Raw genomic sequence first — 19,860 nt, 5'->3', positions numbered from 1 at the left:
TCACTTGACAGTTTCGACGCCAAGTCCTGTATCCGGAATGAGCTACCTTTACACGTCAAATGTCAGATAAGCAAATTTCTAGGTTAGGAAAGTTTATTTAGAAAAAATTGTTTATGTTGAAAGTAATTTATTGTGATACGTATGCATTTTAAAATAAGATACATTAAATACGATTTAAAATTGCACAACAGTGAGAGGTAGTACATAAAAATGGAAGAAACATTTATGTTAATAGCGTTAATACTGGTTATGCTAATAGGATCATTCCTTGCTGGTTCAATTCCACTATTTTTCAGTTTTTCCGAGGTAAGAATTTTCATTTTGTCACCCTTTTTTCCCGTTTTATTCAATTCGAGTAAAACTTGTTTCTTAAGGCCGGACTTTTGTCCATAAATTGCCACCAGATGGCGCTAACATTTTCATATCTTTTAGGACAAATTGAAGCGAATTACGGCTTTTGGGGCGGGTCTTTTGGTCGGAACAGCTTTGGTTGTGATTATCCCCGAAGGAGTCCGTTCATTACTCAGTGAACAGCTCAAAGAACCTCAAAATAATCACGAAAAAGACGTACTTTCAGTCATCGGAATTAGTCTAGTGTTAGGTTTCATTTTTATGTTGATGGTGGATCAAGTGAGTGCAAAAATCTGGTAAAAATCCAAGCAACTGTTTAAAAATTGTAGATTTCACAACGGAAAAATGAAAATTTGAATCCTTCCGAACGCAATATTACTGCCACTATTGGTTTAGTGGTCCATGCGGCTGCTGACGGTGTAGCATTAGGGGCTGCCGCCACAACCAGTCATGCCGACGTCGAAATAATCGTTTTTTTGGCAATTATGTTGCATAAAGCGCCGGCGGCTTTCGGTCTAGTCACATTTTTGCTTCACGAAGGAATCGATCGACAAAGAATTAGAAAACATCTATTGGTGTTTTCACTAGCGGCGCCTGTTTTGGCCGTTTGTACTTATTTCGGTATTGGACAGAAGCAGAAAGAGACTTTAACTTCGCTCAATGCAACTGGTAAGTCAAAAAAATATGCAATTTTGTCTCATTTTTACACTTTCAAAGGTATTGCAATGTTGTTTTCCGCTGGTACATTCCTTTACGTCGCCACTGTACACGTCTTGGCCGAATTGACGCAAACTTCACATCATTCCTATTCGAAACTTCAAAGTTTAGAAAGCGGGAAAACTAGTTCACAATCATTGAAAACACTAGAACTCATCTGTTTGGTTGTGGGGTGTTTGACTCCGCTACTTTTGACTGTGGGACATCATCATTGAACAAATTTTTATAGTATTTATTTTCGAATAAATGTCATAATTTATTATTTTATTTTGTATAAAAAAACATTTTAGTAGTTCTTACGGGATTTTAAGTCTATTCTTTGTTACATGTGATTGCATAACGATTTGCTTTTTCTTGTATTGCACAATATGTTGTGTTAAATAACTGTGAAATAAAATAAATTATTATTTGTTTAATGTCTTATTTCAAAAACAATAAAATCCAAAAAATTACATGCTTGAATTTACGTGTTAAATCAACAATTAAAAAAAATGAATAAAAAATTGTTCATTATCAAGATTTAAAAAGTATGCATCGTAGAGTATTTCAACTTGTTAAGATAAATTGACTATTTTTATGATTTTACTGCCTTTAAAAACCCAAAAAATTCGTAATTTTTTAAACTTGACCTAATAACGTTTTATGCACCTTTTGAGTTTTTAAGATCTTTAGAAATGTAAAAAACGTTATATGGAGCAATTTTCAAGTTGGAATTTTTTTTGATTTTTATCGATATTTTGGTCAATTTTTGGCACCCGGAGCGGTTAATTGCCAATAACTCCGGACTTATTGGTGATAATCTTTTATGTTTGGCACCGTTGGAAAGAAAATTTAATTTTCTATTATACACAAAAAAGATCAGTGTTCTACGATAAATAGTGAGAAAATTTCTGTCAAAAATATATAAAAAATAAATTCCACTGTAACTTCACTACTAGTAAGGCTCTCTCAGAATACTTTGATTTTTAAGCATTTTACCCCTCTTTTTAACGACCTTTTAAAAATTAACGTTTTTCAAAGATTTTACCCTGTTTTGAAGTTTGTACAGCCCTGTTTTTAAAGGTATATCTAAAAAGCAACATTTTAAGGATTTTGCCCTGTGTTAAAGACATTTTTTTCTTGTTAGTCCCTTCAGACAACATCATATTTTTTATCAAATCTACCTGATTTTTAAGGTACCTTGCTTAAAGGTTAAAATTCGCCTTTTTACCGTTTCTCTAAGACCATTTACCTTTTAATTTTTAATTCACCTTTTAAAAACACTTTTTGTCCTTGTTTTTCTGTTGGGCCACTTCAACAAACTTATATATACGATTTCGCCCAAACAAATTCGTACAAGGTCCTTATGGGCATCCACAAAGTGGACTAGCGTGTATCATATGAAGCAAATTTTCAACCCTGTGTAAAAACTGTGTTTTTCCACTATTAGCTGTGAAGTTGACAATTATTGCGTCTCCTAGCCAACTGAGAAGTTGAATTTCTCTATTAGTGGTTAATAATTTTTTCAATTATTAACCTAGGTTAATAATGAACAAATTCAAATGTTTTGAGAATCCAGGGATAGTTGTTTAACAAAAACTTGTGCAACGTAATTTTGTATACCCAGGAGATTGTCTTTAACACGATAAAAGTATTTGAATAAAAATTTCATTAGTTTAAAATTCGCGCTCAACCAAAGAAATGACAGATGAGCGATGACATGCATGTGTTAATGCAACTGATGGCTCGAAATCACTAAAAAGATGTAATAAAATATAATACAAGCAAAAAATACAAACTTGCGATAATTGACCTAACTCACTATTTGAAATTTAAAATCATACAGGGTACGCCAGAACTCGCGCCCCAGAGAAAAATGCCATATAAGGTAAGATACCAGGAATATGGAAAAAATGTTAAAAAAATTTTATCTATAAAAATTTCGAAGTTATGAGGGTTTAAAGTTTGCACTTTGTCTCTATTTATTTCTGTTGGAAAAATAATTTTCTAATTTTTTTGCTATAGGCCATTAAAAGAGGAAACAAGGAAGCTGTATCCTAAATTGTAACTCTGTTCAATGTTATTTGTGGTTTTTATTGGCAAATTTTTTGTACTTTTACTAAATAATTGTAAAAAAAACATACAAGATCATCAGTATCATTAAATAGATATAAAAAAATGCCAAATGTCAAAATTTTTTGACAGATAGAATTTTGTAAACATTTTTTTCATTTTCTTGGTATCTTACCTTACTTGAAAATTTTGGCGCAACCTGTATATACGCGCTACATTTACTCTTGCTTTGCCACCTTCGACCATATTTTAGATAGACTGGGCATCAAGCGAGTTTGTAGGCAGTTTGTTTGAAGCCAACATGTATGGACAAGAGGAGTGAGGGGCAAGAGGATGCTTACTCTTCCTTACTTCTTGTTCTAATATATGGTCGAAGTTTGCCACTCACCAGTGTTTTCTAGGGATTTTTAGCTGGTTAGAACCATGAGGGGAAAAATTTAAATTTCTACATCTTAGTTTAGTTGGTTGCCTATGTTGAATCTCTCATAACTACTTACATACGCACATAAGGCATTGTCTCTTTCTATGATAAAGCATTCCGACCTGTTTTAAAAAGTTCTTGTTCATCATCAAGATTAAATTCTAAATTGAGTTTGAAAGTATGCTTAGCAGAACTTTTGAGGTCATTTGTTAAAATGGAGGAGTCACTCATTATTAAATTAAGAATATAAACTTTATAAATGCCATTTTTAATTTAAATTTTATGTAGTGCTATTGTTATGCACCAAGGAAAATTTGTTTTTTCCTACAACTACATGTTTAATTTTTTAATATTCTGGTACAATAAATATTGAATCATATTCCATCTTTTGAAATTAATATTCCTTAAATAACCGTTTTAAAAGTGCTAAGATTTAAAAAAAATTAAGTGGTGCTATAGTTATGAGAGTGTTTAGTGTTTAGTACTAGTTTTTCATAACAATAAAAAAAAATGATTTTTTGGTCAAACTCGGATGCTTCTAGCCTTATTCTTAACTTTATTACTCAATATCTCAAAAACTATACATCGTGGAGTATTTTAACTTATTGCATCGTGTTCAGCGCGTAATTTTACGTCTAGAAAACCATATTTCAAGCGTTTTTACAATTTAAGGTAAATTGATTATTTTTACGATTCTACTACTTAAACCCAAAAATTCGTAACTTTTTAAACTTGACCCAATAACGTTTGATGCACTTTTTTGAGTCTTTAAGGGACGCATACAAAATTGTCCAAAGTAATTTTATCCAAAGTAAAAGTATCCAACGTAAAATAATCCAACGTAAAATGATGTTGTTTGGGTGTTGGCAGCATTGACAGACATGGCCCCTGCGCAAGAATAAATAGAAAAATTGACTGATATCGAACAACTGTATAAAAAACAGCAAATTATACCGTCTGTTGTCATAAAAAATTGCATTAAATTAAGAAAAACTACTTTATAAAATTCATAAAAACTACTTGGTAATTTTGTTATCAGGTTGGTACTGCAAAGAACACCAACAAATATACAGATTTGTCAACAAGAAATTACCACCTAGGATTTGAAATTTTAGGAAAATTACGTTTTTTATGTTGTTTGTAACTAGAAATTTCAGAAGTAGTTTTATATGCTTAAGGTTGGTTACTCCTTGTTGTTGTCGGTTGACGTTTGCTGTCAACTATCAATTGAATTATCCATATAAGCTGACAGGTGACTTAACCTAAATTTTGACACTAGTTACGATATCTTTTGTTTGTCACCAGAAACCAACCTAACCAAATTTATGGCAACCTTTTCAGAAATATTCCTAAATCCTAGGGAGTAATTTCTTGTTGATACGACAATACTTTGGATGTTTTTACGTCGGATAAAACTACGTTTTGCTGTTTTGGACAAAATTGAGCTCTCCTTCTTTAAGACCTCTAGAAATGTAAGAAACGTTATACAGGGTGATTCTTAAATAGACCGACAAAATTTTATCACATCTTCCTCAGAATAAATGGAGACAAACTTTACCCTTTTTATGTTTATACCTTTTAGGGGCAAAACCCCCTTGATCCGTGCCACTTACGGCGTTTATGAATTGTTGCAATAGTCAAGTACTTTAATACTATGGTTACCACTACCTGTGCTAACACATCAGTGGCGTACGCTTTACTTTGAAAATAAATTTAATAAATTTTATTTGAAGAACGTTTAAACAAAGAATTTTTTAAATATTTTTTCCAGCATGTTCTCATTTGATACTACCAAGGATAAAATTTTGTCGGTCTATTTAAGAATCACCCTGTATGAAACAATTTTAAATCTTGGTTCATTATGATGTAAAAGTAGCAGCGCCTCTGGCGGCGAGTAGCTAGTCGATGCCATTACAGTTTCCTGTAATTTTGCCCCACCTATTTACATTTTACTGTATAAAACCGTTAACACGCTCATCGGCGACTCTCCTATCATCAGCCAAAAATAGTCGTGATAGTTTGTATCAACCTCGTCCGCATTTCTCTCAAAACCGTTCAAATTGAGTGTTTGGTGATTGTGCAAAGTGTGCTATGGCATCAAAATCGAAAAAGAGCTCGACGCCGGCATCGCAATCGGTGCCGGTGCGTCCCTCCAGCCCCTTGAGCCCCACGCGTCACTCCCGCATGCAGGAAAAGGCCGATTTGCAGAACCTCAACGACCGTTTGGCCACCTACATCGACCGGGTGCGGTACCTGGAGGGCGAAAACAGCCGTTTGACCCGCGAAGTGCAGAAAACACACGAGACAGTCACCCGGCAAGTCACAGACATCAAGTCGATGTATGATAATGAGCTCTCAGAGGCGAGGAAACTCCTAGATGAGACATTCAGGGAGAAGGCCAAGCTGGAAATTGACACGAAACGACTATGGGACGAAAACGAGGAGCTCAAAGCCGATTTGACGAAAAAGAGCAAAGAGTTGGTGTTGGCTGAGAATTCGGCCCGAATTTGGGAAACAAGATGCAACGAGTTGCAAATCAAGTACAACCAAGCCAACGCCGACGCCAAAAAGGCCATCAACGACCTCAAAGACCTGGAGAAGGAAAGGGACAAGTTGAGGAAGCAGTGCGAGGAGTTGAGGAAGCAGCTTGAGGAGGAGTCTCTAGCGAGGGTGGATGTCGAAAATCACAACCAGACTTTGAGGGAGGAACTGTCGTTTAAGGATCAGGTAGGCTATGTGTTTCGTGCAAATTATAATAATTTGCAATAAAAATGTCGAATTTTTTGCAAAAAATACATGCAAAAGTTGGGGGATAAGTCACACTTACCGTTTCTCCCGCCAAGACGCCAAGTAGGGGGCCCAAAACACTTAAAACGAGAGTTTGAGTCACATGTGACATGCACCTGTCGCCGTTTGTGTTGGCCAAACTGGACCCAGCCGCCTGGGTTTCTCACACTTTTAGGGACAATTTTTTAATTTTTTATAAATTTCTAGTGTTTTTTTACTAAAACAGTCACGTCCTGATTTAGTCATAACGTTTCCGGTCACATTCTTGAGATTTTTGTAATAATTTCGTCACAATTTAGACGATTTTTTCGTAGGTTGGTACCGGTGACCAAAAATGGAAATTAATGAATTTTTATTGAATTCCAAGTAGAAATAATTGTGTCAACAATTTAAATAGCTTTGAATATTTCAAGGTTGAAGTGCATTCGATTTTTTCTCATTATTTATCAGCCACAGTTTTTTAAAAGTTGACAGTTTTGAATTCTTAGAAGTTCAAATATTTTTTGTTAGATTTTCTATAATCGATGTTTATGGCAATTTTATGTAAATTAGTCCCACACATGACCTTTTATTCATGAAATCAGAAAATATTTTCAGAAATTTGACAAGTGACACTTCATGTGTTGGCAACCCTTCCCAGGATGTGACTTTAAACACTGTTTTTTAAATTAAAAATAAAATTTCTTTTGGTGGTAAACTGAAACTGTGTCAGACAGCGATAAATTGACCGACTTCAAGGTTTTGACATGATCTAATTCATAAAAATACCCAATTTCTAATTTCGCTTATTTTCCTCATCACTATTGTGTAACCCTTTCTGATAATTTATCTTTTTTATTATTAGCGTTTTATCTCTTGTGTACACTGTGTGTCTATTTTTGTCTCCCCCTGAAGCGACGACTGGTACATGACGTCACTTTACGGTCGATGGGTTCGTCGCAGTGATGTCATAATTTATTTTTATTTTTTTCGTAAAGACCACACGTGATTTTTTTATTAATTGAGGAAGTGGTTAAAGTAACGTTTTTGATAAGATTATGCTTGATTGGGACATTTCGTTGCATCGGTGTGGTAACCTTGACATCACTTTCTTTCAGAGTAATTTTCAAAGAAATAAGAAGCAATGATTTATGGTTAAATAACGAGGCCACGCCTACACTTTTTATTTACACCTTTATTACACACATGTTTCAGAGTTTACAAACTGTTTTTTACACACACCAAAAACGAAGAATGAAATAATTTGAATCTTGTAATATTTAAAGATGACATCATGTCCAAATATTTGATTTAGCATTCTATTTTTTACACAACATTAAAATTCTAGGACATTTCATTGAAGTTTAAAACGTTTGGAATTTTATTTGAAATTGATTAGACTCAGCGCTGATAAGAACTTATTCGTCTGTAAATATTGCGTTAATTTATTTATTTACACTACAATTGACAAAAATGGAATTTATTGCACTGTTTTTTGAAAAAAACTGAACATTTTGTGTTATAAAAAATTGTCATTTTATTCATATTTTAATCGATTTATGTGAAAAGTGATGTCACAGACGGCAATAAATACAGTGAAATTGCCAAGGTTTTAACCTAATTTTATGTTTCACCTTGTTTTTATTACAATAAAAAATTGCGCTTCGTATTTATAAAATATACAGGGTGATCAACAATTATTGTTTAAGTTGGCAGTGCTGTCAATGTCAATCTGTCAATTACTCCATGTGCAGCATTTATAAATAAAACTATAGACAATTGGCAATCTGAATTTTGAAATTTTGGATAAAATTTTACAAAAACGTTATAAAATTAGGAAATCTCCAAGATTAGATAACATTTTTACATTTTTGTTTTTCTTTGTTGCTTCTTAAAAAATATATCTGAGAAGTTTTCTGGGAAATGTAAAAATTGTGCTATTTTGATAAAGAGAAATTCAGTTTTTACGTGTTGGTATTACTCATTGGCGTTCATTTTGTATTTCTATGCCAAATTTTATTAAAAACGTACAAGAAATGATAGGAAAATTTGTTTTTTTTTTTTTTTGTTGACAACATCGAAAAACATAGATACATTACTACATCATTCAATTTCGCCAACTTAATTTTAAAGATACACTTGAGTGCAGAAAAAACGCAAATTGATTTTTTTTATAATGTAATTTGACGTATTAATAAATACCAAATTTTTGACGTTGTCTTTGTCACAATTCACAATTTCATAATAAATTAAATAAGTTTTTCCATGTTTTTCCATTTCTTTTTTAACACTGACTATGACATTGCACTGGCAAGACTACCAAATAAGACATTTCTTTTTTTTTCTAACTTTTTTGTGAACAACTTTTTTCACATTATGTAAATCTCTGAAAAATTTATCAAATTTGTTTTTGACAATTTGCGTTTTTTTTGCACTCAATGTACAGGCCACTCTGTAAATTCTAATACTTAAAGACATTTGACAAGTGACAAAATCGAGACGGGTAATTGTTTTTTGTGTGGAGAGAAAACAGTGTTTTAAAATCTCGTTACAGAAATTTATATTGAACGATTTTAATAGTAATATTTTGGTTTTTGACATTTTAGTTGGCAACAGTGACATAAATGTCAAAAAAAATGTTTTTGCGGGAATTGTGAATATTTTTTTTAGAATTTGTTGTTAAAATTGTTTGGTTTCTTTTGCAGATCTTCCAGAAGGAGATTTCGGACACCCGCACCCGCCGCCAGGTGGAAATCAGCGAGATTGACGGCCGCCTCGCCGAAAAGTACGAAGCGAAGCTCCAGGAAGCCCTCCAGGAGCTCCGCGACCAATACGAAGGTCAAATGGCGAACAATCGTCAAGAAATCGAAATGCTCTACGAGACAAAAATCAAAAATCTCCAAGACGCCGCCAATCGTCACTCATCCTCTGCCGGAACGGCCCTCAACGAACTCCGCCAAGTCCGGAATCGCATCGACACACTCACGAGTAAACTCACCGAACTCGAGAGTGAAAATGCATCGTTGCAAAATCGGTGTCGTGACCTCGAAAAACTCCTCGAAAATGAACGAATGCGCCATGCTGAAGATCTAGCCGCCTTGGAGAACGACTTAACAAAATTGAGAGAAGAAATGGCCAATCAGCTTCAAGAATATCAAGATTTGATGGATATCAAAGTGAGTCTTGATACGGAAATCGCCGCCTACCGGAAACTACTCGAGAGCGAAGAGGCGCGTTTGAATATCACCCCTCATGGAACCCCCGAGGCGCATCCGGTGGCTCGGGGAAGCTCCCAGAGACGCACCCCAGTCCGCGTGGGGGCTAAACGAAAGCGAACGTTATTGGAAGAGAGCCACGAGCAGAGTTTGAGCGATTTTAGTGTGAATAGCAGCTCAAAGGGCGAGATTGAGGTGGCCGAGGTGGATGCCGAGGGCAAATTTGTCAAGCTTCATAATAAAAGCAACCAAGAGGTGGCGCTCGGCGGTTGGACGATTATTCGTAAAGCTGGCGATAATGAAACTTTATACAAGTTTCATCGATCGTTGAAAATTGAACCAAATGGTCACGTGACGATCTGGTCAGCTGATCAGAATAAAGAACATGAACCGCCTACGAATCTGGTGATGAAGGGACAAAAATGGATGATTGCGGATAATATGACCACAACGGTTTACAATAATAACGGAGATGAAGTCGCGGTGTCTGAAAGGTTAGTGCATAGTTCTGGTTATTCCAGGTTTTTTAGACGCTAAAAAATTATTTACCATCTTGGTTAAGTAACACGATTCTTGTAAGTGCACCTATTATTACTATCAGGCGCTTCTACTTAAGAGAAAGATTTGGTTTCTGAATGATTCATTTCGGGCGACATGTTTTTTAGTCCATTTTGGACGTTTTAAGATAATGAGATAGTAGGCTGTGTTTAATAACTAAGTTGGCAAGCTTGTATGAGATGCAAACACAGGCACTTTGATTGGAATTGGTTGAAAAAAAAGAGGCAGTGTTTTTTGTTACGTCGGGTTGGTATTAAATTAAGTTCAATTTGATTGCTTCATATGCAAAATTTACGTACCTTTTGACATTTTGAGAGTGTCAAATAGTGGGCTGTGATTTGAAAATAAAGTTGACAAGATTTCAAAATTGAACAGTGATTTTTGTAACGTCACGTTGGCATTTTTGGTTGGTAACATTTTAGACAGTATTATACAGTCTGGGTCGGAAATATGTGCCTATACCTTGGGGACACACATTTTTCTAACTTTTAAAATTTTATAGAAACATTTAAAAAAATTCTAATTATTAGTAAATATTTTTTACAAGAAATGACGGTTATAAGAAATTAATTTGGGAACTTTTAGTTATTTTTCAATACATACCCACTAAACCGTTTTTGAGTCAAATATAGAAAAGACAATTTTAACAACTAGAAAAAAACTTAAGTTGCCATTTTTGCTATTTATTTATTAAAAAAACTAAAGTATTTTTTTGTTTTCTATGAAATTTTTATTAAGTATCATAATAGACAGTTTTTCAAAATCGTATTAGAGTAGGCTGGGTTATAATGTTTTGTCTTATTAAAATCTGTAATAAATTAATAATTGTTTTAGTTTTGGAAGTTTCAGTTGGCAATTGTGTCATAAATAAAATTACAAAAATGTGACATGTGAATTATTTCTAAATCATATTTTTTTTATATTGTTACATACTTTATTTCAAAACCAAAAAGAGACTACTTTAGTGACACTGTCTCTTTATCGCTTATATAAAGCATCAAAATTTTATAATTGCCCTGTGATTAGGTTCAAAGTTATAACAAAGGTGCTAGTTTCTTATCCACCCTGTTACAAAAAAAAAAAAAATATGGTCTGGCCTAAACTTGACTCATATCCAGAGTGGTTTTCTGGTTTTGATCGAAAAAATAATCTAGTCACATAGTGAAGGTTGTCATAAGCAAATGTTTTTGTTTTGTTTTTTGTTTTTCGCAGCTAACTAGTCCAAATATTTGAATGTTGTTCCTAGTCGATAAAAATAAATGATTGGTCAGCAGCGTGTTTCGTGTATGTTTAGAAACCAAATCTGGTGTTTAGCATAAAACTAATGTATTATCTTACGTAATAATCCAATATTTTGTATTAATATAATAATTATAGAGTGAGTTCTATATATATTTTATGATAATCTTTAAATGAATAAACTACCAATACGAAAGTGTGAATTGTTTATTTTAACATTCACCACCTGATAACACGACCGTCTTTTGTTTTTCTTTTGTAGAGTAAAAAGGCAGCTCTCGAGTTCGGTTTTAAGGCATAGAGAAATGGCGGGAGGTTTTCTCGGTTCTGAAGAGTTGCATCACCAATACGGGGATCCCCAAGGCGAGGAGAAGTGCCGAATAATGTGAAAAGTCCACCACTAGAGGGCGAAACGGTGCCATTTTCGTCTTTTTGTCGCGAGACTAAGACGGCCTCGTTTCATGGCCGACTTTTGAGATTTTTATCCGACTTATCGGTCAGATGAACGTGTCGAATGGGGGCCACTAGTGTTTTATTTTAAGGAAATAATTGTCTTCATAGAGTTTTGTTAAAGCTAGAGACTTTTTATATATATATTTTTTAATTTATATAAGTATTAGGTGATGTTCTTCAAACTTTGTGGAGTTTGTAAGAGCGTGTTTTTTTCTCTTTTATATTAAAACTAAGCATTTTTTATACCAAGGAATTGTTCGTTCCGGGTTTAATTGTAAGTTCATGGATTCCTTTTGTATTTTTTCTGTGTTCAAATAAATTCTCTAATCTAGGGTTTTTTGTTTTTTCCTAATTTGTCAATTTGTGCCTTATATTTTTTGTATTTCGTGCATGTTCGTAAGCTTTAATGTAGGTGAAAGAGTTTTCACACGTTTTAAAATTTAAATAAAGTATATTTTCACCAAGGTGTTTTATTTCTCAAGTTGGCACCTATTTAGCGCTGATGTCATGTTTATGCATGAATGACGTAATGAAACGTCAAAATACATTGACATTGCAGGTTATTTTTAGAAATGACCTAAACAAATCATTTTAATAAATTACAGATTCCTGCAATTTTTAACATGACCTAATTATCTATATTTAGACATGACTCACCAAATCTACAGGGTGCGTCAATAAAAATCGTCTATATTGGAAAATTATTTATTCACTTCTTATGTACATTAGGAAAAGATGTTGATATATTCTTAACAACTCACTGAGTTTATTTTAGAACTCGCTTAGGATAAATAATTTAGAGTCATACAAATATTGTTTTTCGTAACAAACTAAATACCTGAATAAAATTCAGTCATTGTACTCGTCGCAAAATTGAGAAAATGAATTGTGTGCACAATACTAATTCAGTTTTGGTTTAAAATGAAATCGTGGATAACTTGATTTGAACTTCAGTCAGTAACACCAACTTAATCCGTATATACAATATATTCAGGATCGGTGACTTCAACTTGCACGAATTGCGACTGCAACATTTGCATATTACTCGTATTTCGCGCCATATTATTCCTAGATCTGGAAGAGAAAATCCCTAGAATTTGAATCTAGTGCCTTTTCATACTTACTTTGCTTTCGCATGTGTCAAAATATGACTTTTTAAGTTAGTTGATTGTGCGAATTTTTTATTGCACCCGTCAAAGGGGCACACGTATGGTCTATCACCCGTATGTATCCTCACATGAGTCCTACAACAGTGCTCATTATTAATTATTTCATTTATTTTCCCCTTAAATAACCTTAAATTAAAATCGAGACTAAACCTCTTCCCGCACCCCTCGAACGTACACTGAAACGGTTTTTCCCCCGTGTGTACCAACTGATGACGTTTCAATTTACTAGATTCTACAAAGGCTTTGCCGCACTCGGCGCACACGTGCACTCGAGGTCCGTGCGTGTGTAAATGTTTTCGCATCGCTGAGTTGTCTCGGAACATTTTATTACAACCTTTGTGTGGACAAGCTACAAGAAAATCATAGTAAAGCGCACGAGGCGAAGCCGAGTGTGCAAACCGATGGTGCGATCAGTGGTGTCTTGATTCGGCCGCCGCACACGGGGACTCTTAAGGCCAGGCCGGGCGAATTCCGCCAATTGTTTGGGGTCGGAGAGGTCAAGGCCGGGAATGCCGTCGGCGGGGATCTTCTTCCCACTCATGTACTCCGTGTAGTCGGGGTCGGGCTCCGGGTTCGAACCCTCATCTGAAAAAATATACATTATTTGCCTCGCTGTGCTCGTAAACCCCGCCCTCTGAGAAAAATCAATTATTTCCGTTTTTATCACTGAAAAAATAACTGGGGCTTCATTTTGGACTATTACAATAAAGGTTCTTATTTCTGGTCCGCTTTGTGTATATTTGTAATTTTGAGGACAAGGTTGGCAATAGCAAAGTTACTAAAACGATGCGACTAATAAATGGAATTTTGGCTAAATTTTTGCCAAAATCGGGTTAAATCTGATGCAAAATTAATAAAACGGCATTGCCCCACATTTATTTTAACTTAATTGAGTGTTTTGTGGTGCTTTTATTCAATGTTAAGTAATTGGGGCTGTATTTGATGTCACGAAGAACAGGTCTGTCTCGTTTTACTGAAAAACTGGGGCTTGGTTTAGTGTCAGGGGGGGTTAATTTTGAATTCTCATATTAAAAAAATACTGTTTTTCTGGTCCACTCTGTGTATGTTTGTTTGGGAATTTTGCGGACGAGGTTGGCAATAGAAGTTACTAGGCACACAATGCGGCTAAAAAATCAAGTTTTTGTTTAATTTTCTCCAAAATTAGCTCAAATCTGACCCGGAATTAATAAAACAGCGTTGCCTCACACTTATTTTGTCTCAATTGGGCGTTTCGTGGTGTTTTTATTGTGTCGCTTTGTTTCATAGATTTTGGCTTGAAAAAAAATGGGGCCCGAGTAGGGGCCTTCGAGGGTCAAATTTGAGTTCCCTGGAGCCGTTTTTGACTATTTTCTTGTTATTTTGGTGGTTAAATTGTTGATTTATTGTTCTTAGGAATTTTGGAGATTTGGGGACAAGGTTGGCAATAGGAAAGTTACTAAGACAGACGATGCCGCTAAAAACTAGAATTCTGGCTTAATTTTAGCCAAAATTAACCTAAATCTGATCCGGAATTAATAAAACGGCCTTGCCCCACATTTATTTTGTCTCAATTGGGCGTTTTGTGGTGTTTTTATTAGAATTTGGGCAGTTTCTGGTCGCTTCAAGGTCATTTACGTCAAGTTTGTTTCACTGATAATGGCTTGAAAAAGGAATTGGGGCCCGATTGGGGCTCCCCAAGGGTCAAATTCGACTTCTCTGAATTCGTTTATGCCGATTTTTTTGTTATTTTGTTGGTTGGATTGTGTCCGCCATACTGTTCCACCATAATAAATAAGATCGGCCATGACAAAATATGGCAGAATTGTCGGTGATGGCGGTCGGTGTGTGTGTGTGTAGTGCCCCTTGACTTACCGTCGCTGGCCCCCGAGGCCCACATCGTGACGGAGAACTCGCCCTCCATCGTCTTGATCTGCACCTGCTTCTGTTCCCACTTGCGCGGCTTGGTCTCGTGCACGTCCCCTAGGAGCATCTCGTTGTCTCTCCGGGCCAACACCCCGCGCTTCGCGGGCGATTTGCGGCGCTTGGAGGGCCCCGGCGCCGCCTCCACGTACAGGTCGGCGGCGTCCGGCACCGGGACGTCGTAGATGTTGAGGGGGTCGCCCGAGTCGTCGATGATCTCCTCCTGCGCCTCGAGGATGATGTCGCGCCCCTCGAGGCCCTGCATCGAGATCATCGGCTCGCCGCACTCCACGATCGTCTCGACCGTGTCGGAAATGTCCACCGGCATGGATTCGATCTCGACGCATTCCTGGATGTCGGGCTGGATCTCCACCTCGCACATGATGTTCTGGTGGTCCGCCATTACAACGGGGCTGGCTTTTGTTTATAAAAGATGGTCGCACCAAGATGGCTACGCACTAACACAACAATGGCGTCGCGAAAACACGGGATACCAATGATTTCTCAAGTTCAAGGGATTTTTACACACGAGTTACGAGACACTAACGAGATTTTTGCCCGTTTTGCGAGAGGGCGACGCGAGGAAGCCACGCCGGGACGTGTGTCGCAGATTACGGGAGGAATTACGCCAAAGAGCGACATCTAGCGGACAGCGGAACGAGAGTCACTAACACGGTACCAGCCGCGACGGTACGAAATTATCACACTTGTTTTCAAAAATTTAACCACTCGCGACACTATTTTCCCATGAAAAATGCCCTAAACTCGAAATTTTTCATAGAAAAGCCGTCGCCGGTATTATAGTTTTCTGTAATTTGATAAAGCTCACGGTCTCAAGAAGCGTTCATCGGATACCGTCACTTGTAACTCTCAAATCATATCGATTATTTATTTTTCTTTTAGTGACTTTATAACACAAAAAAACTCAAAATAATTATCTTGTTTGTTAAATTTGCTGCTAAATCATAAAAAATGTGGTTGTAACTGTATAATTTATGTAAAAAAGGTGTCAATTGATAAAACATAATGAAACAAGTGTATGTAAAAGATGAAAAAAAATATTTTTTTTATTAAAAGATTAAATCACTAAAAAGTTGCTAGTGTGACAGTAAGTGTAAGAAGAGACATCGAAGTTCGAAAAAATATGAAAATATGAGGATTTTACAAACTAGAAATTATACATTTGATGAAAATCTTAATTTTTGCGAACAAATTCTTGATTCTTAAGAATACACTAATACAAATATATCATATTTTTATTTTAAAGGAGTTTCACAGTATGCGAACGTATGTCGTATGTATTGTTTACTATTTTTTTAATTATCTGTCATTTTGACAGGTGGAAAGACATGCAAAATATGTTAAAGCACTTAATTTTTTTAATGAACATACCAGGTGAACAGAAAACAGAACAAAATGTTTTTTACCTAACCTATTTATTTTTTTTAACTAATTGATAAATAGTAAAGTATTATAAAAGTTTGGACGTTTTTCAAGAATACAACTTTTTATCAAAAATGTGTTTTTTTTTAGTGCTGCAAAATTTTTAATTTCTTCAAGTGAAAACTCACTATAAAACATTTTTATAAAGGCTAGTATTATACAGGGTGTGTCAGAATTTGCGCCCCAGAGAAAAATTTTAAGTAAGATAAGATACCAGGAACATGGAAAAAATGTCTAAAAAATTTTATCTGTCAAAAAAATTTATAATAATAATAATAATGATTAATAAAGGTCTTTATTAATGAATTAAAAGTAATACAAAGATGCGGAGGCGAAGTCTAGCTTGAAGCTATTCAACTTAACCTCAAAAGAAAAAAAAACAATTAAAACAAAATAAAAATAATTATTATAAACAATATAAAATTTGAATAAAAATAAATTCGGAAGTTACTTAATAACTAAAAGTTATTTAACAATAAAATAATAATAAAAGTTATTTGACATTTATTTTTTGACATTTGATATTTTTTTATCTACTTAATGATACTGATGATCTTGTATACATATGTTTTTTTTTATAATTATTTAGTAAACGTACAAAAATTTTGCTAATAAAAGCCACAAATAACACAGAACTTGCGTCCCTGAGAAAAATTTCAAATAAGATAAGATACCAGAAACATGGAAAAGTTGTTAAAAAAAATTTATCTCTCAAAAAAATTTGACATTTATTTTTTGTCATTTGACATTTTTTTTTGTCTATTTAATGATACTAATGATCTTGTATGTTTTTTAATAATTATTTATTAAAGGTACAAAAATTTTGTCAATAAAAGCCACAAATAACATTAAAAGTGGTTATAATTTAGGATGCAGCTTCATTTTTTTTTTTAATAGCTTGTAGCAAAAAAACTTGGAAAATTATATTTCCAACAGAGACAAAAAGAGTCAAAGTGCAAAATTTAAACTTTCATAACTTTTTTGTAGATAAAACTTTTTTAACATCTTTTCCATGTTCTTGGTATCTTACTTTACGTGGCGCACCCTGTACCGATTTTTTTTTTTTAAGGTGATACTTTGAAAATAAATTGCATAACCGAAAAATGACATTTTTATAGGATTTTAATTTTTATTGATTACTATATTCTCAAGGTAAATGAGTAAAAATCGTTTGGTTCCTCATTTTGTGTTATTTTATGAGGTAGGCAACACGGAATACATTAGAGGGCTTGACAGTGACACTATCCAATGAACGTTCAGTTAACATTAATGGAAATTTTTGATTTTTTTTACTTTTATTTAATATTTTAAAAGAAAACACCGTAGTTTTTATATCAATTTATTGATAAGGCGATACAGTTGTTACTTAAATACAAATTATCTTCTAATCATAAACGCTAAAAAATAATAAAATGGTCTGAAAACGACCAAATATTGAACAAAAACAATAAAATAAATAGCAATGCACTAGAAAAAGACTAACAATTGAATTGAATAACCCCGTATCTAGACTATTCCCATCAAATACCAAAAATTCCTGAAATTTTTTTAATTAGGTAATAAAAAAATCCAACGACGATTAAAATTTTGCACATCTTGTCGACGAACCACATCCTAATTAAAACAATCAATTAGCAAGTAATAAAATAACATTGTCTTACATTTTGATCCGTCTCAGGGCATTTGGTATATTCTCATCTTTCTCATTTCTGATATACCTCCGCGCCCCTAGAGTGCATGAAACGAAATAATCGTAATAATTCAGCCCTTCGTCGTCCACTTTGAACACTTTTCGTTCCGTTTCGTTCATCCACTTCCTGATGACGTCAGCGCTTTCTTTTCGGAAATCCCAACGGCGATTCGAATAATACTCGAAAATTTGATACCCGCGTTTGATTTTTCTTTGGATTCGTGTGAGGCTAAAACCGGTTTAAATAAAAAAGGGAAAAGAATTTTTTCGTGTACTCACAATGGTCGAAATCCGATCAACATGAGAATTATGTCGACGAAAATGGCCGGAAGCAATTGGAAAAAGTAAAATCGGATGTTGTGCCAAAGACGGGAATTGGTGATACCACCACCAGGGTACCACAAGACCCAATCGAAGGCCACTTTGGTGTTGATGATATTTTGGCCCATTTCGATTATATCCTGAAATGTGACTAAATGCTCGTCGGAGGAGGTCATGTTATACACACGGCGGACTCTGAAATTTGAAAAGCGCGCCAAAAATGAGACTTGTAATTGGCCAATCTGTAATCTACCTGAATTAAGCACTTTTTTCATTCTTAATTTCTACAGGGTGAAACATTAAAAATTGATTGTTAAAGTTATATTTTTATACTATAGACTTCTTTTGCGAGATTTTTAAAGCACACTCTGTATACTATATGTAGATCAAAATGTAAATCGGAGTCTGACAATTTACTGTAACTTGAGTTTTTTGATTTTTCAAAAACTATTTTTTTTGAATTTAGTTCATTAGATTTTGGAGCAAGTTTTTTTTTTGATGACGCTTTGTATAAAATTTTCGAATAAGAAAACTGGCGAAATTTACATTGTTGTATAAACCAAACCAATTTTTTTTTTTAATATATGGTATGAATCCTAAAATTCTTGCTTATTTTTGGTCGTAAGCTATTTTTAATTTTTTTAATGGATTTAGCTACATTTAGGTATATGTTACAATATTTTTGTCGCTTGGGTCAAATTTTTGTATACGCTCTGTATAAAATTTTCGCATAAGAAAATTGGCGAAATTTTGCATTATTGTATAATTTATATTATTTATATAATTTTAATATACAGCAAGAATCATAAAATTTCTTCCCTCTTGTATTTTGCCTATGTATTTTTGGTCGAAATTATTTTTAATTTTTTTAATGGATTTAGGAGAGTATACAAGGTGATTCAGAAAAATCAAAAAAGACATTTTTACAGTATTACCTTTGTTTTTGTCGCTCGGGATAAGTTTTTTGTAGACGCTCTGTATCAAATTTTTATGTCAGAAAACTGGCGAAATTTCACATTATTGTATAATTTCAAAACCTATTTTTTAATATACAGTATGAATCATAAAATTCTTTACTCTTGCTTGTTTTTGGTGGTAAGCTATTTTCAATTTTTTTAATGGATTTATGTACATGAGGAAAAACCAAATATTACAATGCTTTTGTCGCTTGGGACAAATTTTTGTATACACTCTGTATAAAATTCCACATTATTGTGTAATTTCAAAACCTATTTCTTAATATACAGTATGAATAATAAAATTTCTTACCTCTTATATTTTGTTTATGTATTTTTAAACGAAACTAAATTAAATTTTTAATATATTTAGAACATTATACCAGGTTATTCAGAAAAATAAAAAAAGGAATTTTGTAGACGCTCTGTATATAATTTTCGAATAAAAACTGGCGTTTCACTTTATGGTGTAATTTCAAAACCTATTTCTTAATATACACTATGAATCATAAAATATCTTACCTCTTGTATTTTGTTTATGTATTTTTAGACGAAACTAAATTAAATTTTTAATATATTTAGAACATTATACCAGGTGATTCAGAAAAAT

The 19,860-nt window shown here is 34.0% G+C and overlaps 5 protein-coding genes across 5 annotated transcripts in view; 3 read left to right on the top strand and 2 right to left on the bottom strand.

Moving 5' to 3' along the window:
- The first annotated feature begins 50 nt into the window (after nt 1–50).
- Nucleotides 51–1,479, top strand: LOC123009322 (zinc transporter ZIP9). The gene is made up of 4 exons (XM_044405544.1): nt 51–306; nt 433–630; nt 681–1,020; nt 1,069–1,479. The coding sequence occupies exons 1-4, from the start codon at nt 211–213 to the stop codon at nt 1,281–1,283; spliced, it is 849 nt and encodes a 282-aa protein (XP_044261479.1). The 5' UTR covers nt 51–210; the 3' UTR covers nt 1,284–1,479.
- Nucleotides 1,480–5,502: 4,023 nt separating this feature from the next.
- Nucleotides 5,503–12,105, top strand: LOC123009319 (lamin Dm0-like). Its single transcript, XM_044405541.1, has 3 exons — nt 5,503–6,268; nt 9,013–10,016; nt 11,582–12,105. The coding sequence occupies exons 1-3, from the start codon at nt 5,633–5,635 to the stop codon at nt 11,706–11,708; spliced, it is 1,767 nt and encodes a 588-aa protein (XP_044261476.1). The 5' UTR covers nt 5,503–5,632; the 3' UTR covers nt 11,709–12,105.
- A 358-nt stretch (nt 12,106–12,463) lies between these two features.
- LOC123008893 (transcriptional repressor protein YY1-like) lies at nt 12,464–15,471 on the bottom strand. Its single transcript, XM_044404945.1, has 5 exons — nt 14,793–15,471; nt 13,341–13,526; nt 13,068–13,290; nt 12,897–13,016; nt 12,464–12,846 (listed from the first exon to the last, which is right to left on the bottom strand). Exons 1-5 carry the CDS (start codon nt 15,241–15,243, stop codon nt 12,741–12,743), a joined length of 1,086 nt encoding a protein of 361 aa, XP_044260880.1. The 5' UTR covers nt 15,244–15,471; the 3' UTR covers nt 12,464–12,740.
- The window catches only part of LOC123008891, a 24,993-nt gene continuing 19,851 nt past the window's right edge, over nt 14,719–19,860 (top strand). The window contains exon 1 of the mRNA XM_044404942.1: nt 14,719–15,530. The gene's annotated coding sequence lies outside the window, so the exon portion shown is untranslated. The remainder of the gene's footprint in view (nt 15,531–19,860) is intronic.
- Nucleotides 17,609–19,860, bottom strand: part of LOC123008892 (putative fatty acyl-CoA reductase CG5065) — a 7,170-nt gene continuing 4,918 nt past the window's right edge. The window contains exons 5-7 of the mRNA XM_044404943.1: nt 18,253–18,489; nt 17,945–18,202; nt 17,609–17,897 (exon numbers count right to left, since the gene is read on the bottom strand). Coding sequence (XP_044260878.1) covers nt 17,804–17,897; nt 17,945–18,202; nt 18,253–18,489 — 589 coding nt within the window. The 3' untranslated portion in view covers nt 17,609–17,803. The remainder of the gene's footprint in view (nt 17,898–17,944; nt 18,203–18,252; nt 18,490–19,860) is intronic.

Source organism: Tribolium madens, unplaced genomic scaffold, assembly GCF_015345945.1.
Source record: "Tribolium madens isolate multiple individuals breed KSU strain unplaced genomic scaffold, Tmad_KSU_1.1 Scaffold_71;HRSCAF=194;Tcas5.2_LG6, whole genome shotgun sequence".
Taxonomy (NCBI): Eukaryota; Metazoa; Arthropoda; class Insecta; order Coleoptera; family Tenebrionidae; genus Tribolium; species Tribolium madens.
The sequence above is the reverse complement of the archived record's forward strand: the minus strand, read 5'-3'. Positions and strand labels throughout refer to the sequence as shown.